The sequence below is a fragment of the Rhinoderma darwinii genome, chromosome 3, assembly GCF_050947455.1.
Source record: "Rhinoderma darwinii isolate aRhiDar2 chromosome 3, aRhiDar2.hap1, whole genome shotgun sequence".
NCBI lineage: Eukaryota > Metazoa > Chordata > Amphibia > Anura > Rhinodermatidae > Rhinoderma > Rhinoderma darwinii.
This window is the reverse complement of record NC_134689.1, coordinates 235,348,219-235,365,937: the sequence shown is the minus strand read 5'-3', so window position 1 is coordinate 235,365,937 and position 17,719 is coordinate 235,348,219. Positions and strand designations below refer to the sequence as shown.

Here is a 17,719-nt window from a genome sequence, read left to right as displayed (position 1 = left end):
CATTTTCCCTAAATTAAAGCAGTTTATGGGGGGGGGGGGGGGGGAACGCATCTGAAAATCGCATTTCAATGCGGTTGTGGAAAAACAGCATAAAAACCTGACAGATCTTCTTTTTAAGAATTCTTTTAGTTTTCTTAATTTTTGTTTTCTATGTATAGGCTCAACTGCGTGCATTCATCCCAGAGATGCTAAAATATTCTACCGGAAGAGGTAAACCAGGCTGGGGCAAGGAGAGTTGTAAACCTATCTGGTGGCCTGATGACATACCATGGGCAAATGTGCGCAGTGATGTCCGCACCGAAGAACAAAAACAGAGGGTAAGTGACACTGCTGATAGTGTCAAACTAAAGGAAGTCTGTAAAACCCATAGGACTTTTACAATGTGACCAGCGATGTGTTGCTGTTAAAGAGGGGGGGGGGGGTACTAAACTAATATAAAGTGCTTAAGGGGGCTATCCAAGGTTATGGAAAATACAGATGAGTACAGTACATGTATGTGTCTGGTCACAGGATGATGCCAACATAGCTTAGAAGTAATTATTTTTTATTAGGTCACCTAGCTCTGTGCAGTACCTCTGTTTTCATGCTAGCAAGACCTGGGTGTAAAGGACTACAGTTCCCATGATTCCTCACCTCACAGACTTTGCCTCTATTTACAGCAGTCCACACGCCCCTCTATTACAAAGGTGTAAGGTAGTGCTCTGATAACTCACTGTAGCTCTGCTACAGACCATGTACGATCTGCTGCCCAACATGTGAAATTGGACGGAGGGGTGAAAGAAGAAAGCAGAGGAAATAAGTCATGTGATGGGGGATAAACACACATTCAGAATAGGAAGCTTCGCACAAGCAGGAGATAAACACCACGAGCACAGTCATGAGACTGTCTAACAGAGACCTCTCCGCTACAGACAGTACATTACTAAGTGATCGTTTACATGCAGGAAGGTCTATCTGCACATCATTTAAAACACTGGACAATCCATTTTGAGCTTGAATATATGCTATTAAATTGTTGCCTCGGCTAGCCAGTATGGCGGAAGGAGAGAGGCAGGGATCTGAAAATGTGTCTTGCTGTATCTGGGTATGTGGCATCTAGAAGGAACCAAGCTGTAGGTTCTCCATTTGTATGATTCCTCTCTGCCTCCTCTTCAAACCTATCGCTAGCAGTGACGATATTTTTACTTAGTATGTATTGCAAAGTGTAAGAATTATAAAGGGATTAGAACCGCTTTAGTTATTATATTAGGGATTACAAGCAATTATCTAAAACAATTTTAGAACTGGAATCAAGCCTTACCATTGTGATGATTCCATGAATAAGTCTATAGAATAGTCTAATTCACCATTTCTTCCCTACAGGTGTCTTGAACATTTACAGTAACCTGTATTGCAATTTTAATGACTATTACAAAATATAGACATCTTATCTAATCCACATCTAAATTGCTTCTGTGGCGCAACAGTGGTGACCATTTGGACACACACGCATTTCTTTTGACGCATGTCTTGAACCAATAGCCGTCTTCTATTCTCCCCTCGGATTGCATATTTTGACATGAGGGAGCTCCGTCAAAACTTCGGCCTTATGTTCGTGAATGTATGAAAAATCTACCAATCGGCACTGTACAGATGCTCGCATGGCACTTGTGAAGTATGGTACTGCATTTTTCCATATGGTGTCCCCCGCAGGTACTGCATGAGTTCAATATTGGGTTCCATGTATGTTAGAGAAGTATTTTAAAACCAGTCCATCTTACCACTCCTATGGAAGAAAAAGTTGTACTTGTAGAGCACCTGTACTGAGGTCTTACACTGACTCATATAATCTCTATTGTCAACTATTTGTCAAAATTGACAGCATCCGATTTAGCGTAGCACAGTTTTTCATACGGTGGCAAGCAGAAACCATACTAATCTACTCTATCACGCAGGGGTCTCGAAACCTCCATAGGATGACCTAACTACCACGTTCCGGCTCTGTATCGGACAGAATGTATGCACAGCTGTAACATGGTCGTTCATGTGAAATGCAAGGAATACATATTATATATTTGTATTTTTTTACTGTCATAGTGACAATCTTGTACATGACATTTATACCTTTTTATATTGCAGGTTTCCTGGACACAAGCATTAAGAACAATAGTGAAGAACTGTTATAAGCAGCATGGTAGGGAAGATCTGTTATATGCATTTGAGGATCAGCAAACACAACAGGTGGCCACCACACATGGTATTGCTCACCTCGTGCCCTCACAAACTGTGGTACAGACTATCAGCAACCCGGATGGCACAGTGTCCCTAATTCAGGTTGGCTATAGTATTTGAACCTTAGCAATCTTTTCAACCCTCTGCCTTTTCTGCTCACCCAGCTGCTACCATTTAATCACCTACATAATTTTATTTTCACCTTTTTTTCCAACTTGTATTTTTTTGTTGTTGACTTGTTTTCATTTTGTCTCGATCTGTTATGCAAATGCCAAATTCATGAATTGAAACCAAAACACTCGCACTTGATTGCTTGTCTGTCAAGCAAAGTAGTCAAAGGGGTTATCCGGGTTTTTAAAATGTCCTTTCCCCTGGCGAATCAGCGCAGATGCTCCAGTGGCCCTCCCAGTGACTTACATGCAGACTGCATGTGAACGCTGCAGCCAAACCGAGGGCTCAGTGGTGAGGAATTGTATTTCTGACATGCATGCAAACAATCGCTGGGAGGGCTGCTGGAGCGTCCTCTGGATCACATGGGAAAAGGGATAGGTGAGTACTGCTTCTTTTTTATTATTTCAAGATGTTAACAACTCGGATAACCCTCTTAGGCCCCATGCACACGAATGTAAAAACGCCCGTAGTCACGGGCCATAATTACGGGCCCATAGACTTCTATTGGCCACGGTTACCTCCCCGTATGCTTACGGGAAGGTGCCCAGGCCGTTGAAAAATATAGAACATGTCCTATTTCAAGCCATAATTACGGCACGGGCAGGCCCATAGAAGTCTATGGGGCTCCCGTAATTACGGGTGACTACGTGTGTGCACCCATAATTACGGGAGCATTGCTAGGCAACGTCAGGGGATAGTCACTGTCCAGGATGCTGAAAGAATTAAACGAACGGCAGGAACTCTTTCAGCACCCTGGACAGAAACTACCGATCACAATATAGATCAACCTGTAAAAAAAAAAAAAAAAGACGTTCATACTTACCCAGAAGTTCCTGCTTCTTCCTCCAGTTCGGCCTCCTGGGATGACGTTACAGCCCATGTGACCGCTGAAGCCAATCACAGGCCAATCACTGGCTGCAGCGGTCACATGGACTGCCGCGTCATCCAGGGATGTCTGGCTGGATGTCAAGAGGGACGCGTCACCAAGACAACGGCCGGGTAAGTATGAATTTCTTTCACCGGACCCGTATTTACGGGCACGAGTCCGTAAATACTGGTGCAATACGGGTCGAATACGTGTGACACTGGACCCGTATTTACGGGACGGAAAAAATCTGTTCATGTGCATGAGGCCTTAGTGTGATTATTGAGGTGGGAGATTAAACGCCGGGTTCAGTTTAATACGTTCGTAATAAAGCCTAAACAGAGTTTGCTAATTTGTGCTACAGAGAAATTGTGAACACATGTTCAGCCATTAATAGTACCTAATAGCTTTTTTTTTTTTGTTTGTTACAGGTTGGTACAGGGGCTACTGTTGCCACACTTGCGGATGCATCGGAGCTGCCAACTACTGTAACCGTTGCACAAGTCAACTATTCCACGGTCAGTGATGGAGAGGTAAGGTAATAATACACACAAAATATATAGGAAGAGCAGGGAACCTATCATTCACATTAGGCTGCCTCAGCATAATGTAGTGATCGACACTGACTTCATCGGTCTGTCACTTATTTGCTTGCGTGAAGCCGTTTCAGAGAACTTACATGCAGAGCCCGGGCAGCGCAGCCTTAGATGAGTCTGGTGTATTCTTGAGCTTCTGCTAGCTCCACTCACCCTCCACTGATTGACAGATGACTCCTATTACTTCATAGAGAGACATCTGTCAATCAGCGGCGAGTGAGCGGAGCTAGCAGAAGCTCATGAATACGTTGGGCTCAACTCTGGTGGCGCAACATGGGCTCTGCATGTAAGTTCTCTGAAACGGCTTCACGCAGGAAAATAAGTGACCGGCAGCTGAAATCCATGTGTCTTGTCACTACATTATGCTACTCCGTGAGGGCAGCATAATGTGCTTCTAGGTACCCTTTTAAGACAAATCGTGTCCGAACCTGCCAATTCTGGTGGGATTAGCCAAAGCTGTAATGTGTATGATGGGGATCAGGCATGTTGGATGTCAACATGCCTGATGCACTTTGTCCTTGTAATTTGGGAAAGCTTGGTGACTCCTCTGGATTCAGCAAGGTATTAAATAGTTAGCTGCTTTTGTTTTCTTTTGTTTTTTTGCGGAAACAATAGCATAGTCTACTACTCTAAGTGTTTCCGCTAAATAAAACTGACCACTTATGGAACGGAAGCAAACGTTTGCCTTTCTGTTCACGGGTTCCTCCAACGGAAAGCTGCAATAGAACCCATGAATGGACATGAACACTGTGAACACCGCCTAATACAGCCTTTGGGGAAAAACACGCAACCTGGTTTCTTAGTAAAATGTCTGTAGTCAGGATCTCATTTTAATACTACATACTGGTAAAATAAAGAATTAGTTCTGATAACATTTTATTTCCCAATAGATCCACACAATTACACTGCACCGAGCTTGTGGGTCAGGTACATATTCAAAAGTAATCTTTTATAAACATATGATTGTACAGCAGCAGGCCTCCATCATACAGAACTTCCAGCTACCTAAACTGGAAGTCACTGGCAGCTGTAGGAACTGGTGATCTATTCAGCTCTAGGTACCATAACCTGTACAAACAGCGATCAGAACTGGACATGCGAGAAAAGTATATACATTACTCCTATGGCTTAATTATAAATAGTATCTACTTGTTTCATAAATGGTTCCCCCATTAGCAATTCTCCTTTTATTACTACTATAATATATATATTTTTTATTGCAAAGCTAATTTTAATGTTCATATCATAAAGAGTACGGCTTCAAGCTCTCAGTTGTATTATGGCTCCATTTTTTTTCCTTAAGGAACAATAATCGAGCTGCCATAATAGAGCTACTGTACCTCTGTACGCCCCAGATTTCATATGGAGGCCTACAAAGGTTTTGAATCCAGATTATGTATGAATCCAGGGAAAACAGTTGATGGAATTCTCCATTGAATGCTGTACATACAGATCTGTACTCCCCTAGAAGCATTGCTAATGGAGAATAGCTCTGTATATATGGCACCTGACCTGGCCCATACGGCAGTGCACGGAGGCCGTACAACTCCATGCTAGTAGTCCGTATTGGCTTTCTGCACACAGCTCTGCTTCGTTCATGTGGTCTAAGAAATGTGAGATCTTCTAGAAAGGTCATGTTCAGCGTTCTGGTCAACAACCTGTTTTCCCTCAGGTGGAGCAGAACTGGGCAACACTTCAAGGAGGAGAGATGACCATCCAAACTACTCAAGCTTCTGAAGCTACTCAAGCTGTGGCATCCCTAGCTGAGGCTGCTGTCGCAGCATCCCATGATATGGCACCTGGAGCCACCGTGACCATGGCACTAAATAGGTATATTACTAATCTATTTTAGCTTTTTATGTTTTAGTTTGTTAGCTAGTGTATTTGCCTGTTTTGTTAGATTTTTATATTCTAGTTAGAGAAATCAATACTGTGAGATAAATGTTTAGAAAGCCAGAAGCAGAAATGTAGCTACTGGAATTAGTCAACGTAACATTCACTGTTCTGACAGCAGGGGGTGCTGTTACAGAAGAGGTCAATGGATATACTACTTAGAATACTCTATGTATGAAGGTTCTCCATTTGTACACATTTTAATTTTCTGGAGGGGAGGGAGACCAGAAATTTCATTGCAGTTTGTTTGATTGTGTATTTATAGTGTTGGGGGTAAGCATTTTGCATTGTTTGCATATTGTTAATCGAATAACACTTTTTTTTTTATTATAATTTTTTTTACGTTAAAGGGCCCTTTTCTTAATCTGATTAGTCCAGAAAGGTGCACTCTATGTAAATGGAGATACACAAGCTGGGTCACGTGACCACCTCCACGGCACCTCACATACTAAAGTGGTGTGAACGCTGCCACGTAATCTAACTCTACGTTCAGTTTATGTAGGGGTGCTCTTGAATGGTTTTGTTTTTCTCAGAGCATCTGTTACCAGGACAGACCACTTTAAAATTCAGTAGCTTACAGAGTCCCTTATAATGCGCATGTTTTCTTTAGGTAAAATACTCTTATTCTGACAATCCGCTAGCAAATCTGCAAGGGAATTCACATTTCCCTCCATTGTCCCGAAATTATTGCAGCAGAATTCAAGACGCTGTATACTCTTCATGTGCGTATTTAAGGGTTTTACACAATTTTTACGTTCAAGGAAAAAGTGCGATGACCCCTCAAGCACTACAATATGTCCGTGTAATATCCATGGTGCTTACCATATTTGCTACAAATAAATACATATGTAAAATCAGCAATTTTTTTATTTTATACGTTTTATTTATATTTTTACCCCTTCTGATGTTTGCTGAGCCCGCACTATCACCAGCGGTTTTCAGCTGTATAGTACAGCTGAAACACGGCCGGGTTGGAGCTTTCCCTAACCCCGGCTGTTTAACCCCTTAGATGCTGCTGACGTTACTGACTGCAGCATCTAAGTGGCTAGAACCGCATTGGTGCAAACACGGCCCAACAATGACCTCCAGGTCTGCCATATACGGACGCCTAATAGACTGCCTGTCCGTTTAAAACTGACATAATATATTGCACTACTTTATATTCTGTCTAACCGTGATCAGGCAGTTAAACCTCCAAGTCCCCTAGTGCAATAAAAAAAGTTTCAAGCTCCATTATTGGATAAAATAAAAAACATTCGAAATTGGTATTGATGTGTTTGTAATGACCTAAGCTATAAAAACTATCATGTGTATCCTGAACGGTGTAAACCTTTTTTTTTTACAAAAAATGCCAGAATTGCTGGTTTTTAGTACATGCGACTATTTTGGGGTCACCAAAATGGTACCAATAAAGACTACAGCTCATCTCTCTATAAAAACCAACCCAGCTGGAAATATAAAAATATTATGGCAAATATAGAGCACTATATTTGCACCAAACATACTGATACACATTTTTATTTAAAATGGTTAAAGAAAAAAGTGTCTCTTTCGAAGGTGTACATAGCCATGAACTAACAAACTTCTGAAATGCTTGAATACTGTGAGGGGTGCAGTTTTTTTTCAATGCTGTGATTTATGGGGGTTTCTAATATATATTTATATATTTATATATATATATATATATATATATATATATATATATATATATGGAGAGACATAGAACACAGCAACGGCACCAGGACTTCAGGTAGATGAAAGCAAAAAGTGGATTTATTCACCTCAATAAAGCAACGTTTCGGTTCAACAGGAACCTTTCTGAAGTCCTGGTGCCGTTGCTGTGTTCTATGTCTCTCCCTATTCTTTTGGGGAATTGATTCACCCCCAGGTAACGAGCACACGGCCTGATTTTTTGGAAACCATTGGAGTGCTGTGTTCATCTACCATTGGACTGTATATATTTTTCTTCCCCTCAGGACGCATTCTGGACTAAATTAGTCCCTAAGAAATTCTGTTTTAGAAATTGTCTTACATATAAAAAATTGCTGCTAAACTTATAAGCCTTCTATCGTACTAAAACGTGCGCAGATCCCGGCAGTTTAACCCCTTAGTGACCACTAATACGCCTTTTTATGTCGGTCACTACTGGGCTTTAGGCTAGGCTGGCGCCTTTTCACGTCAGCCTAGTCTAAGTCCTGCACGGGTCCCCCGTGCAGGCAGGAGCCGGGGCTCTGCTGTCTGATGACAGCTGAGCTCCTGCTCCAACGCCCGCGATCAAAGTTTACTTCGATCGCGGCCGTTTAACCCGTTAAATGCCGCCGTCAATAGCGACCGCGGCATTTAACTTTGTTTACAGAGGGAGTGAGCTCCCTCTGTCACCCATCGGCGGCCCGCGAATGAAATCGCGGGTCTCCGATGGGGTGTCATGGCAGCCGGGGGCTTGATAAAAGCCCCCAGGTCTGCCCTGGACATATGACTGTTAGGACGCGCCGGAGGCACGTCCTAACAGATTGCCTGTCAGATTTACACTGACAGGCAATAATGCTCTGGTATACGAATTATACCAGAGCATTATAGCAGCGATCGGAATATCGCACAGTAAATTCCCCTAGTGGGACTAATAAAATCAGTCATCAAAGTGAAATAAAGATTATTAATAAAAAGTACAGTAAAAAAATAAATCTATTTTTTTCCATAAAAAGTGGTTTTATTTAGTAAAAGTGTAAAAAAAAAAAAAAAGTACACATATGTGGTATCGCCGCGACCGTAATGACTCCATTAATAAAGTTAATATGTAATTTAAACCGCAAAGTGAACACCGTAAAAAAAAAACGCAAAAAACCATGGCGAAATTGCATTTTTTTTCCATTGCCCCACAAAAGTCATAATAAAAATGAATCAATAAGTCCCATGCACCCCAAAACAGTACCATTCAAAACTACGTCTTGTCCCGCAGAAAATAAGCCCAAAAAATCACTACATTGATGGAAAAATAAAAAAATTACGGCTCTTGGAAAGCGACGATGCAAAAACAAATAATTTTAGTTCAAAAGTGTTTTTATTGTGCAAAAGTCGTAAAACATAAAAAAAACCTCTACATATGTGGTATCGCCGTAATCGTACCGACCCATAGAATAAAGGTAACATGTTATTTACGTCGCACAGTGAACGGCGCCAATTTATAAACGCATAGAACAATGGCGGAATTTCAGTTTTTTTTTTATAATCCCCCCCCCAAAAGGGTTAATAAAAGTTAATATAAAAATTATATGTACCCAAAAATGGTGCTATTAAAAAGCTCAACTAATCCCGCAAAAAACAAGTCCTCATACAGCTATGTAGACGAAAAAATAAAAACGTTATAGCTCTTTGAATGCGACTATAGAAAAACGAATAAAATAGCTTGGTCATTAGGGCCTAAAATGGGCTGGTCACTAAGGGGTTAACCGATTTAGATTCAGCGGTCAATAGCAACCGCGGCATCTATGCCTTGTCAACATTTTAACCCCTGCGTGCAAGCATAGACACTTATCCATTACAGTGTCTGGGTACTGTGGCTACCATAAATCCGCAAATGGTGGTCACAGGACTATGTTAACCTGAAAGCTCAGGGTCTTGGAGGTATCTAAAGAAAGGTCAGTTTTCAGCTGTTCAATAATTCTTGATGGTGCTCTTTATACATGTGAGCAGGGTTGTCATTGTGCTCTGGCTTGTCATTGTTTCGCTATTGTGTATTCTAGTTGAAAGATGCATTGCCTGCTATCTAATAGAATAAATATTGTGATATTCCTTCAATCACTATGAAGCGCTTTAAAATATTGTGTAACTTAATTGCCTAGATGACTAATAGTCTAAGTGTATTTGATATTTGTGGTGGTGACCTGTAAAATAAAAAAGGGATTGTCTCTAAAAGGGGTATTCCCAGAGTCAAACATGATCTCTTACCTACAGGATAGGTGATCGTTTACTTATTGCTGGGGACCCCACGGCTGGGACACCCACAGTTTGTGAGAACGGGGGTCTCCCCCCCCCCCCCCCCCTCCGCCCCCCCGCCCCCAGTGAAGAGGAGCTTGAGTGGATCTCCCTTCAGGGTCTATGGGACTGACTCAAACAGCTGAGTGCTGTACTCTGCTGTTTCAGTCATTGACTTTGAATGGTGCAGCAGACTCCTTCTCCACTGCCATTCCATTTGATTTCCTCACTGCAGTCGAGCAGTGAGGAGAATCTGGAGATTCCAGACCCCTGTTCTCCCAATTGGTGGGACCCGGTCAGGAAATGACCTATCCTGTGTAGAAGTGTTCATTTTTGATTCTGCTACAACCCCTTTAACTGTTGCCTTGGTTCAGAGGGAGAAAGCGTATTTTCATTTATAGATTTACTGTGCCTTTGCTGATGTGTTTTCAGGCCTGTCGCTTTCCCATACTTAGAAGAGCTTATTTAATATGTTATGTTTTTTTTTCCATGTTGATTGTCTAATTACAGTGAAGCAGCGGCCCATGCAGTAGCAACGTTGGCAGAGGCCACACTACAAGGAGGAGGACAGATCGTTTTGTCAGGAGAGACTGCAGCAGCTGTTGGAGCGTTGACTGGAGTACAGGATGCCAATGGTAGGAGGGGGTTGGGCTGTGCTGTATTTGGATATGATTTGGATACACAATACATTACGCACAGTAGACCTGTCTGTATTTCTGCAGAGGCAAAACCCGGATTTCTCATTGTTACAATAGGGGGTCCTTGAGACTCTAATGAATTTTGTTACCTGCACTGTTTGGTAAGCATAACCTGAATATATGTCGGCTGATGATTAGCAGAAAGTGGGTATTGACCCCAGATTTACATGCTGAAGGCTGGTGGCGCCTTGCTCTCTATACTGCCGAGTGGTCTGATGGGATGTATTAATGCTGCTCCACCAGCCCTTCCACACCCCGCTCCTGAGATAGATGGTGGCTGAGCCCATTTTTCCCCATTTTAGGCAATCCTTTAATGAAATAACAGCCTTTAGTTAATGAAATGAAGATCTGACGTTATGAAGAACAACATTTCTCATCTTGAAATTGTCTTTTTGTGGGCTGATATTACTTTCCTTTTTCATTAGCGTAATTAATTTGTATGATTTTTTTCCACCAGATGTTTTTTCCATTTTTCTGGTATTTCAGCTTAGCCAGAAACATTTTGGGATAAGTGGCAATACTGGGCACAACCCATCAAACCACAATCATCATCTTCTTTTTTTTTTTTTTTTTATTATTAAATGAAATGAATCCCAAAAATGATGACTTTAATTGTATGATCTGTAGCAATACTTTACATATGTACTTCATCTCTAGTCTCACCTGTCTAACTCCAAAGAACAAAGGCCCCAGATGGCATTTGCATGGAGGTGTAAGGTGGTGATTTTGGCTGGTTATTTTTTTTTATTTTTTTTTTGTGTTTTTGGGCATTCTTTGTCTCAAATTATCACATGAAATGTGAAGAGTAGGGAGGACAATATCTGTGTCTCCCATGTTTTGCGATCTATACAGATCATGCATAGTTGCCATTAGACTACTGATTCTTGTGATCAATAATCTGTTTTCATTAAAATGCAGGGGTCAGAGAGAGTTTTCCTTTCCTGTAACTTAGCGATATCTTTCATGTTTAGGGACACGACTGACTGATATCAATAGGAAAACGGCGGTATGGGGAGGTTTTGTTTTTGTCTATCTTTAGGCCAGGATCATACATGCATGTTTTGGATCAGTTGTTTTTTTTTTTTGTTTTTTTTTTAAAGCCAAACACGGGAGTGGACACAAAAAAAGAAAGCAGATGCTTTAGTCTTTTTTTTTTTTCTCTATACCTTTCCTTCCTTTTGGACTAACTTCTTGCTTTGGCTCAAAAATCTGAGACCTAAATAAATATCAAAACTGCGTGATCCTGTCCTTAGCAGGTTTTATGATGCAGACAAATGTGTGTAGTAGTATGCAGTGTTGGTTGTGTTAGTGGATAATTGTATAAATAGTATAAAAAGTGTTGCTATAGGTCTATAACCCCTTTAAATATACTAGAGAATTGATTTATATGGCCAAACGTATGCAGACACTTCTAATTGAGTTTAGGTATTACAGCCATACCCATTACAAACGAGTGCATACGGTCAAGCACCCAGCCATACAGCATTGGTAGTAGTACGGGTCGTATTGAAGAGCTCAGTGACTGTAAACGTGCCACTTTCATGGGATACTACCTTTGCCAAATCTTCCCCAGTCAACTGTAAGTACTATTATTGTGAAATGGAAGTTTCCAGGAGTAACCGCTCTGACACAGCGGTAATAATTTAAACAGATTATGTACTAATTGTTTATTAAATCTGCATTATTTTCGTTTTTTTTTTTTTAATCACATTTTTATTGAAAAGTTTTACACTGAGAACAATAAACTCGCATCTCACTTCACTTTAGGGTATGTTCACACACAGTTTTTTGACGAGGAAACCGCTCCGCAAAACTCGCCAGAAAACGGCCGAAAATGCCTCCCATTGATTTTAATGGGAGGCGGGGGTGGTTTTCTCCGGTAAAACAGGCTCGTGGGAGAAAGAAGGGACATGCCCTATCTTCACGCGATTACGCCTCTGACATCAATGGGAGGTAAAGAAAGCGTATTTCGCGACGTTTTATGCCTGCGGCGCTCAATGGCCGCGGGCGAAAAACGCAGTGAAAATCGGTGTGCAGGCAGAGGAAAATCTGCCTCAAACTTCCAAACGGAATTTTGAGACAGATTTTCCGCCTGCAAAAAACTCAGTGTGAACCCAGCCTTTTAAGGGGTTTACCCACGAGGGACGTTTATGACACATTCTCTGTGACTGAGAAAACCGCGTAAATTGCTGAGCTGCACTTTTTCTAGAAGCCCCATAGAACCTGAATGGTAGTTATGGAAACAGCGTAGCTTGCGTGCTGCGATGCTTCCATAACTACCATTCACTACTATGGGAGCTACTGAAACAGCGTCGCTCAGCGAGTTACACTGTTTCCATGTAATCAGGAAGTGGCCGGGAGGCAGTGTGAGCACAAAAAGCTAGGGGGCCCTGTTCTAGAGATAGATGCGGGTCCCAGAGGTGGGACCTGCATCTATCTTACATTTATGACAGAAACTGTGGATATGTCCTAAATGTCTCTGGTGGGAAAACCCCTTTAAAGAAAAGTTTAATCAAGTTACATTTCCTGTTTTTGGCCAAGATGCAAGTGATCTGCTAAAGCCTATTGTAGGAATATTTTATTATGTTGCTTTGTTTTATCTCGCAAAGAATTAGATCAGCTCTGCTAATTAGTTCTGCTCTGCCCATCAACCCACACTAAATCTAGTTTATAAAGCAGAACTGTGCACATCGCACTGATTTCTCTGATAAAATTGAAATGAGGACTGAAATGTAGCAGACTTATAATAAGCTAGGTGCACAAACGCTCGTCCATCGGCTGATTTGCTAGTTTATGCAGCGTTAAATAATATCGTTGTCGGCAACATGTCTCCCTGTGTAAACAGGGAGATGCGCTGCCGACGAGATGGAGATGTATGGGGATGAACGATCGTAGGAACAATCACTTGTCCCCATACATTACCGATCACCGCTCCTTGTGAAAGGAGCAAACGCGCAGTGATCATAGAGCTGTCTAGTTGATCGGCGCTCGTATTTACGTCCTATATCGGGCCATGTAGGAGGACCCTAAGATTGTATCAAAGATATAATAGGTAAATGCCCTCAGACAATTTTTTATTAAATATTTACAGCGAAGAGAACAACACTGGGTGTACACCACCAAGGTAAAGCTGTAAATTGAAAACGGGGAAGGGACAGAAGGGAAAGAGTTTGGATTCAATTGGAGAATAAAAATAAAACTTATTAGTTAATCTATATTGATTAAAATAAGCAATGTAAGTATGTAATTACAAGTGCAGATGTCCCCTAACCCTGCACTAAAGACAGAATCACGTCTAAGGGTATGTTCACACGCTTAGCAAAAACGTCAGAAAATCAGAGGCTGTTTTCTCTGATAACAGCTCTGTATTTTCAGACGGTTTTGAAGCTGAAAATGAAGCTTTTAATTTGGAGCTTCTTTTGAGGCGTTTTTCATATTGTTCAATGGAAAATCAGCTCCAAAAAAACGCCTCAAGAAGTGACACGCTACTACTTTTTACGGAGCGTCTTTTTACGCTCCGTTTTTTAAAACTGAGGCGTAAAAAGACGCCCCATATGAACTAAATGCTGTTTTTCCCCATTGATTTCAGTGGGCAGATGTTTCTAGCCATTCAGCTTCCGTCTTTTCAGGCGTTTTTCAAGGCATAAGCACCCCAAAATACGCCTTAAAACACTGCGTGTGAACATACCTTTATAGTGAAGTGGGTGCTCGGTAATTCTGTGATTCAAAATATTGAAAGCCTGCTATATACTGCATAATGGATCCTTAAGATATCTCAATATACATAAGAAGTTGTTCTAAATCACTAATTGTTGGTAAATACCAATAGAATCCGGTTTAATGGTGTCAACATTGTGTCTGTTTTATCTGTACACGGTAAGTATGGTTCATTAGATAAGGGGCAAATAACCCCTTCTATGCCGCAATTGGGGTATGAAATGCCGACGAAACGTGCGTTGGGTGTTTAGATAATTTTAAATGCAATGTTAAAGTTACAGTACATGCTCCGTTAATTGGCCATTCAGCCTGCATCAAATTCATCGCTACTCTGTGTCCAAATTCCCGGACACAGTTCAGTGTACATCATCGCTACCATTTCTGCAGCTGCATGTGTCCGCTCATTCTCCGCTCATCCCAAGTGCGGGAAATGGTAGATGAATAATAGGGGCTGTACTAAGAATACACTCAGTAAGTTAGTCACGGCCCACGATCTATCAGTTGCTACTCCTGGTGCTAAGATCTAATCTACATTCCGTTACTGCCGATTTATATGTGGTTTGTTTCCTGCTGTCAGGTTGGGCTACAATTGTACAGCCCGGTGAAGGAACCCCACTCATACGAAAGGAATCATGGGACCATACTTCATAATATTAACTTGTTTGGCATAGTGCTAATCTTATGTTCTGGTAGATCATTAGTAGCTGCACATAGATTGTCCATACCCCAATTGCGGCATAGAAGGGGTTATTTGCCCCTTATCTAATGAACCATACTTACCGTGTACAGATAAAACAGACACAATGTTGACACCATTAATAAACCTGATTCTATTGGTATTTACCAACCATTAGTGATTTAGAACTTCTTATCATGTATATTGAGGTATCATAGGGATCCATTATACAGTATATAGCAGGCTTTCAATATTTTGAATCGCAAAATTACTGAGCATCCACTTCACTATTAGCTCAATTGAGCTCACCCCTTGGCGTTGTGCTAACACAGGCACAACGCTGTTAGCGATTTCATTATAAATCGACATCATTAGACCGCTGCGGCCTGGTCCCATCCAGTAACTGGAGGTAGGTTACCGCTGTAAATTATTCGCAGGAAGAAAAAATTGGTGGACCACAAACGGCGCTGCTGGTAATAAAAGTAGAAGCAGTTCCAGTGTTTTGAAATACAAGAATAAATAATTTATTGTAAAAGACTATGCGTTTCAACGCTGAACCAGCGTCTTCATCAGGCCAAGTGACACTTGTGAGACTTTCCCAGGTGCTTCTGAAAACTAAACCTTCCACTATCAGTTGGGATTTAATGTCCCAGCTGTCAGTATTATTGATATCCCGATATGGCGCTCCCTTCTCCATGTGCTGCAAATGATGAAAGCGGTGAAGTGGAAGCACATTACTAAAACAGATTTTGAAGGAATTAGTCAAAAGAAGCTTTAATTCCGCTATCCAGTTTGCCAAGACAGGAGTGATTAAAGTTTAGTGTAGACACCAAATAAGCAGTTAAGAAAATAAGACAAAGTAACTCTTTGCTAGCATTATGATAAAAATAATTTTCTAAGTAGATAATAAATCTGGCCCTAGATGTCTGAAGCGATTCAAGACTGGCGTTTCACACGCCTGTTTTGGCTATCTGCTCTGCTGGAGTAAGATGTGACAGATTTATTAATAAGCTAAGTGACTATTGGGGAGCACATCCAGGCTATGTATATAGGAAGAAATGTTTTCTAGATTTCCCATAGAATTTAGGCAAAGATTGCACAGCTTAGAATATTCACAATTCTTCATATATAGTGGAGACACACAGCAGCAAGTTTGTCTGAGAGGCCTATAAGTTGTTACAGTCTACACTGAGGTTGCATTTGTGCCTTGTAGTCTTGATTTTCTTTGGGTGTGTAGAAGGTCCTGACTGCTTTCCTCCTCCCAACATACCGCAGTGCAGAGGGATGGAGCTGTCCTGATTCCCCTCTCCTCCTCATGACCTTCCCAGCCCCTGACAGCTTGCTATGCTGTAAAGCAGCTCATGTGACTGCAGTAATCCGGAGCCAGTAAACAGCTGTGCAGGAACGTAGCAGGATGAATCAAGCCCATTGTTCCGCACTGCAGACCTGTCTCCGGCCGGCTTTCCTCAGCCTTTTCATGTAGTGTGTCGTATGTGTGTGTGTGTGTGTGTGTGTGTATGTATATGTGTGTGTGTATATGTATATATATATATATATATATATATATATATATATATAAATAAAATCTCCGAAGTGCCCTGCTGGACTGTACCTTCTAGTGGGGTGATTGTGAGTAATGCGAATTGTTATGGACACAGTAAAGACATTAACACACCCTCAGACCGTGTTTTCTTGTAATTTGGTCAAGATATGTTTTGATGATAATGATTTACCCCATCTTTCATGAAAATACTCGTACTGTACAGTACGTACTGAGGATTGGGAATAGCTAAAAATGAGTGTACTTAGATCATTGGTTTACCATTGCTTTATTACAGACTTGCCTTTATTACAATAGACAAATTGTGTAACACGACTACTGTACACATTCCCCCTCCTTGGTTTGTGTCAGTTGCAGCTTGAGCTCCCCCCTCTGTAGTGATCGAATTCAGTCAAACAAATTGTGGAACTTAAAGGGGGTTTTATACAGGACGATTATCGGGCAGACAAGCGTTCATATAACACTCGTTGCCAATAATTGCCCTGTGTAAAGAGGAACGATAAGCCGATGAACAAGCAAACGCTCGATAATCTGCTGGTCGTATCGTTTTAAAAAAAGTAAAAGATTATCGTTGTCGGCAGCACATCTTCCTGTGTAAATAGGGAGATGCGCTGCCGACCTAATGGATGGGGACGAGCGATCGGAGTAACAACCGCTCATCCCCATCCATAGCTCTGTGTGACAGAGGCCAGTGTTAAAGGGCCTTAAAGAGGGTCGGTCACCACACCAAGTGCCCTATCTCCTACATAAGGAGATTGGCGCTATAATGTAGGTGACGTTGTTTTTTATTTAGAAAAACGATCTATTTTTACCACGTTAGGAGCGATTTTTAGCTTTATGCTAATTTAGTTTCTTAATGCCCAAGTGGGCGTGTTTTTACTTTAGATCAAGTGGGCGTTGTACAGAGGAGTGTATGACGCTGACCAATCAGTGACCAATCAGCGTCATACACTTCTCTCCATTCATTTACACAGCAGATAGTGATATCGCTATGTGCAGCCACATAAAGCCACATCCTGACACTTCTGAATCTTTTCTGTGAGATTTCCAGCAAGGCAAACGTAAATTTGCGAGATTACGCTGTAAACTGTCATTTAAAACGAGATTACGTTTGCCTTGCTGGAAATCTCACAGAAAAGATTCAGAAGTGGTCAGGATTCTGAATACACATCACATCCTGGCTGGAGGTAATGTATATTCATTGTCAGGACACTACAGTAATGTTCATGTTTGTGTATGTGGCTGCACATAGCGATATAGCTATATCGCTATCTGCTGTGTAAATGAATGGAGAGAAGTGTATGAAGCTGATTGGTCACTGACTGGTCAGCATCATACACTCCTCTGTGCAATGCCCAC

The 17,719-nt window shown here is 41.4% G+C and overlaps 1 protein-coding gene across 5 annotated transcripts in view; it reads left to right on the top strand.

The window, feature by feature from the left end:
- Positions 1 to 17,719, top strand: part of NRF1 (nuclear respiratory factor 1) — an 82,684-nt gene that overhangs the window by 55,276 nt on the left and 9,689 nt on the right. For 4 of the 5 annotated variants that reach the window (XM_075857535.1, XM_075857533.1, XM_075857534.1 and 1 more), the window contains exons 7-11: positions 159 to 317; positions 2,119 to 2,313; positions 3,679 to 3,780; positions 5,516 to 5,673; positions 10,219 to 10,343. In XM_075857535.1, the coding sequence (XP_075713650.1) occupies positions 159 to 317; positions 2,119 to 2,313; positions 3,679 to 3,780; positions 5,516 to 5,673; positions 10,219 to 10,343 (739 nt within the window). The remainder of the gene's footprint in view (positions 1 to 158; positions 318 to 2,118; positions 2,314 to 3,678; positions 3,781 to 5,515; positions 5,674 to 10,218; positions 10,344 to 17,719) is intronic. The other variant, XM_075857536.1, reaches the window with a different exon arrangement.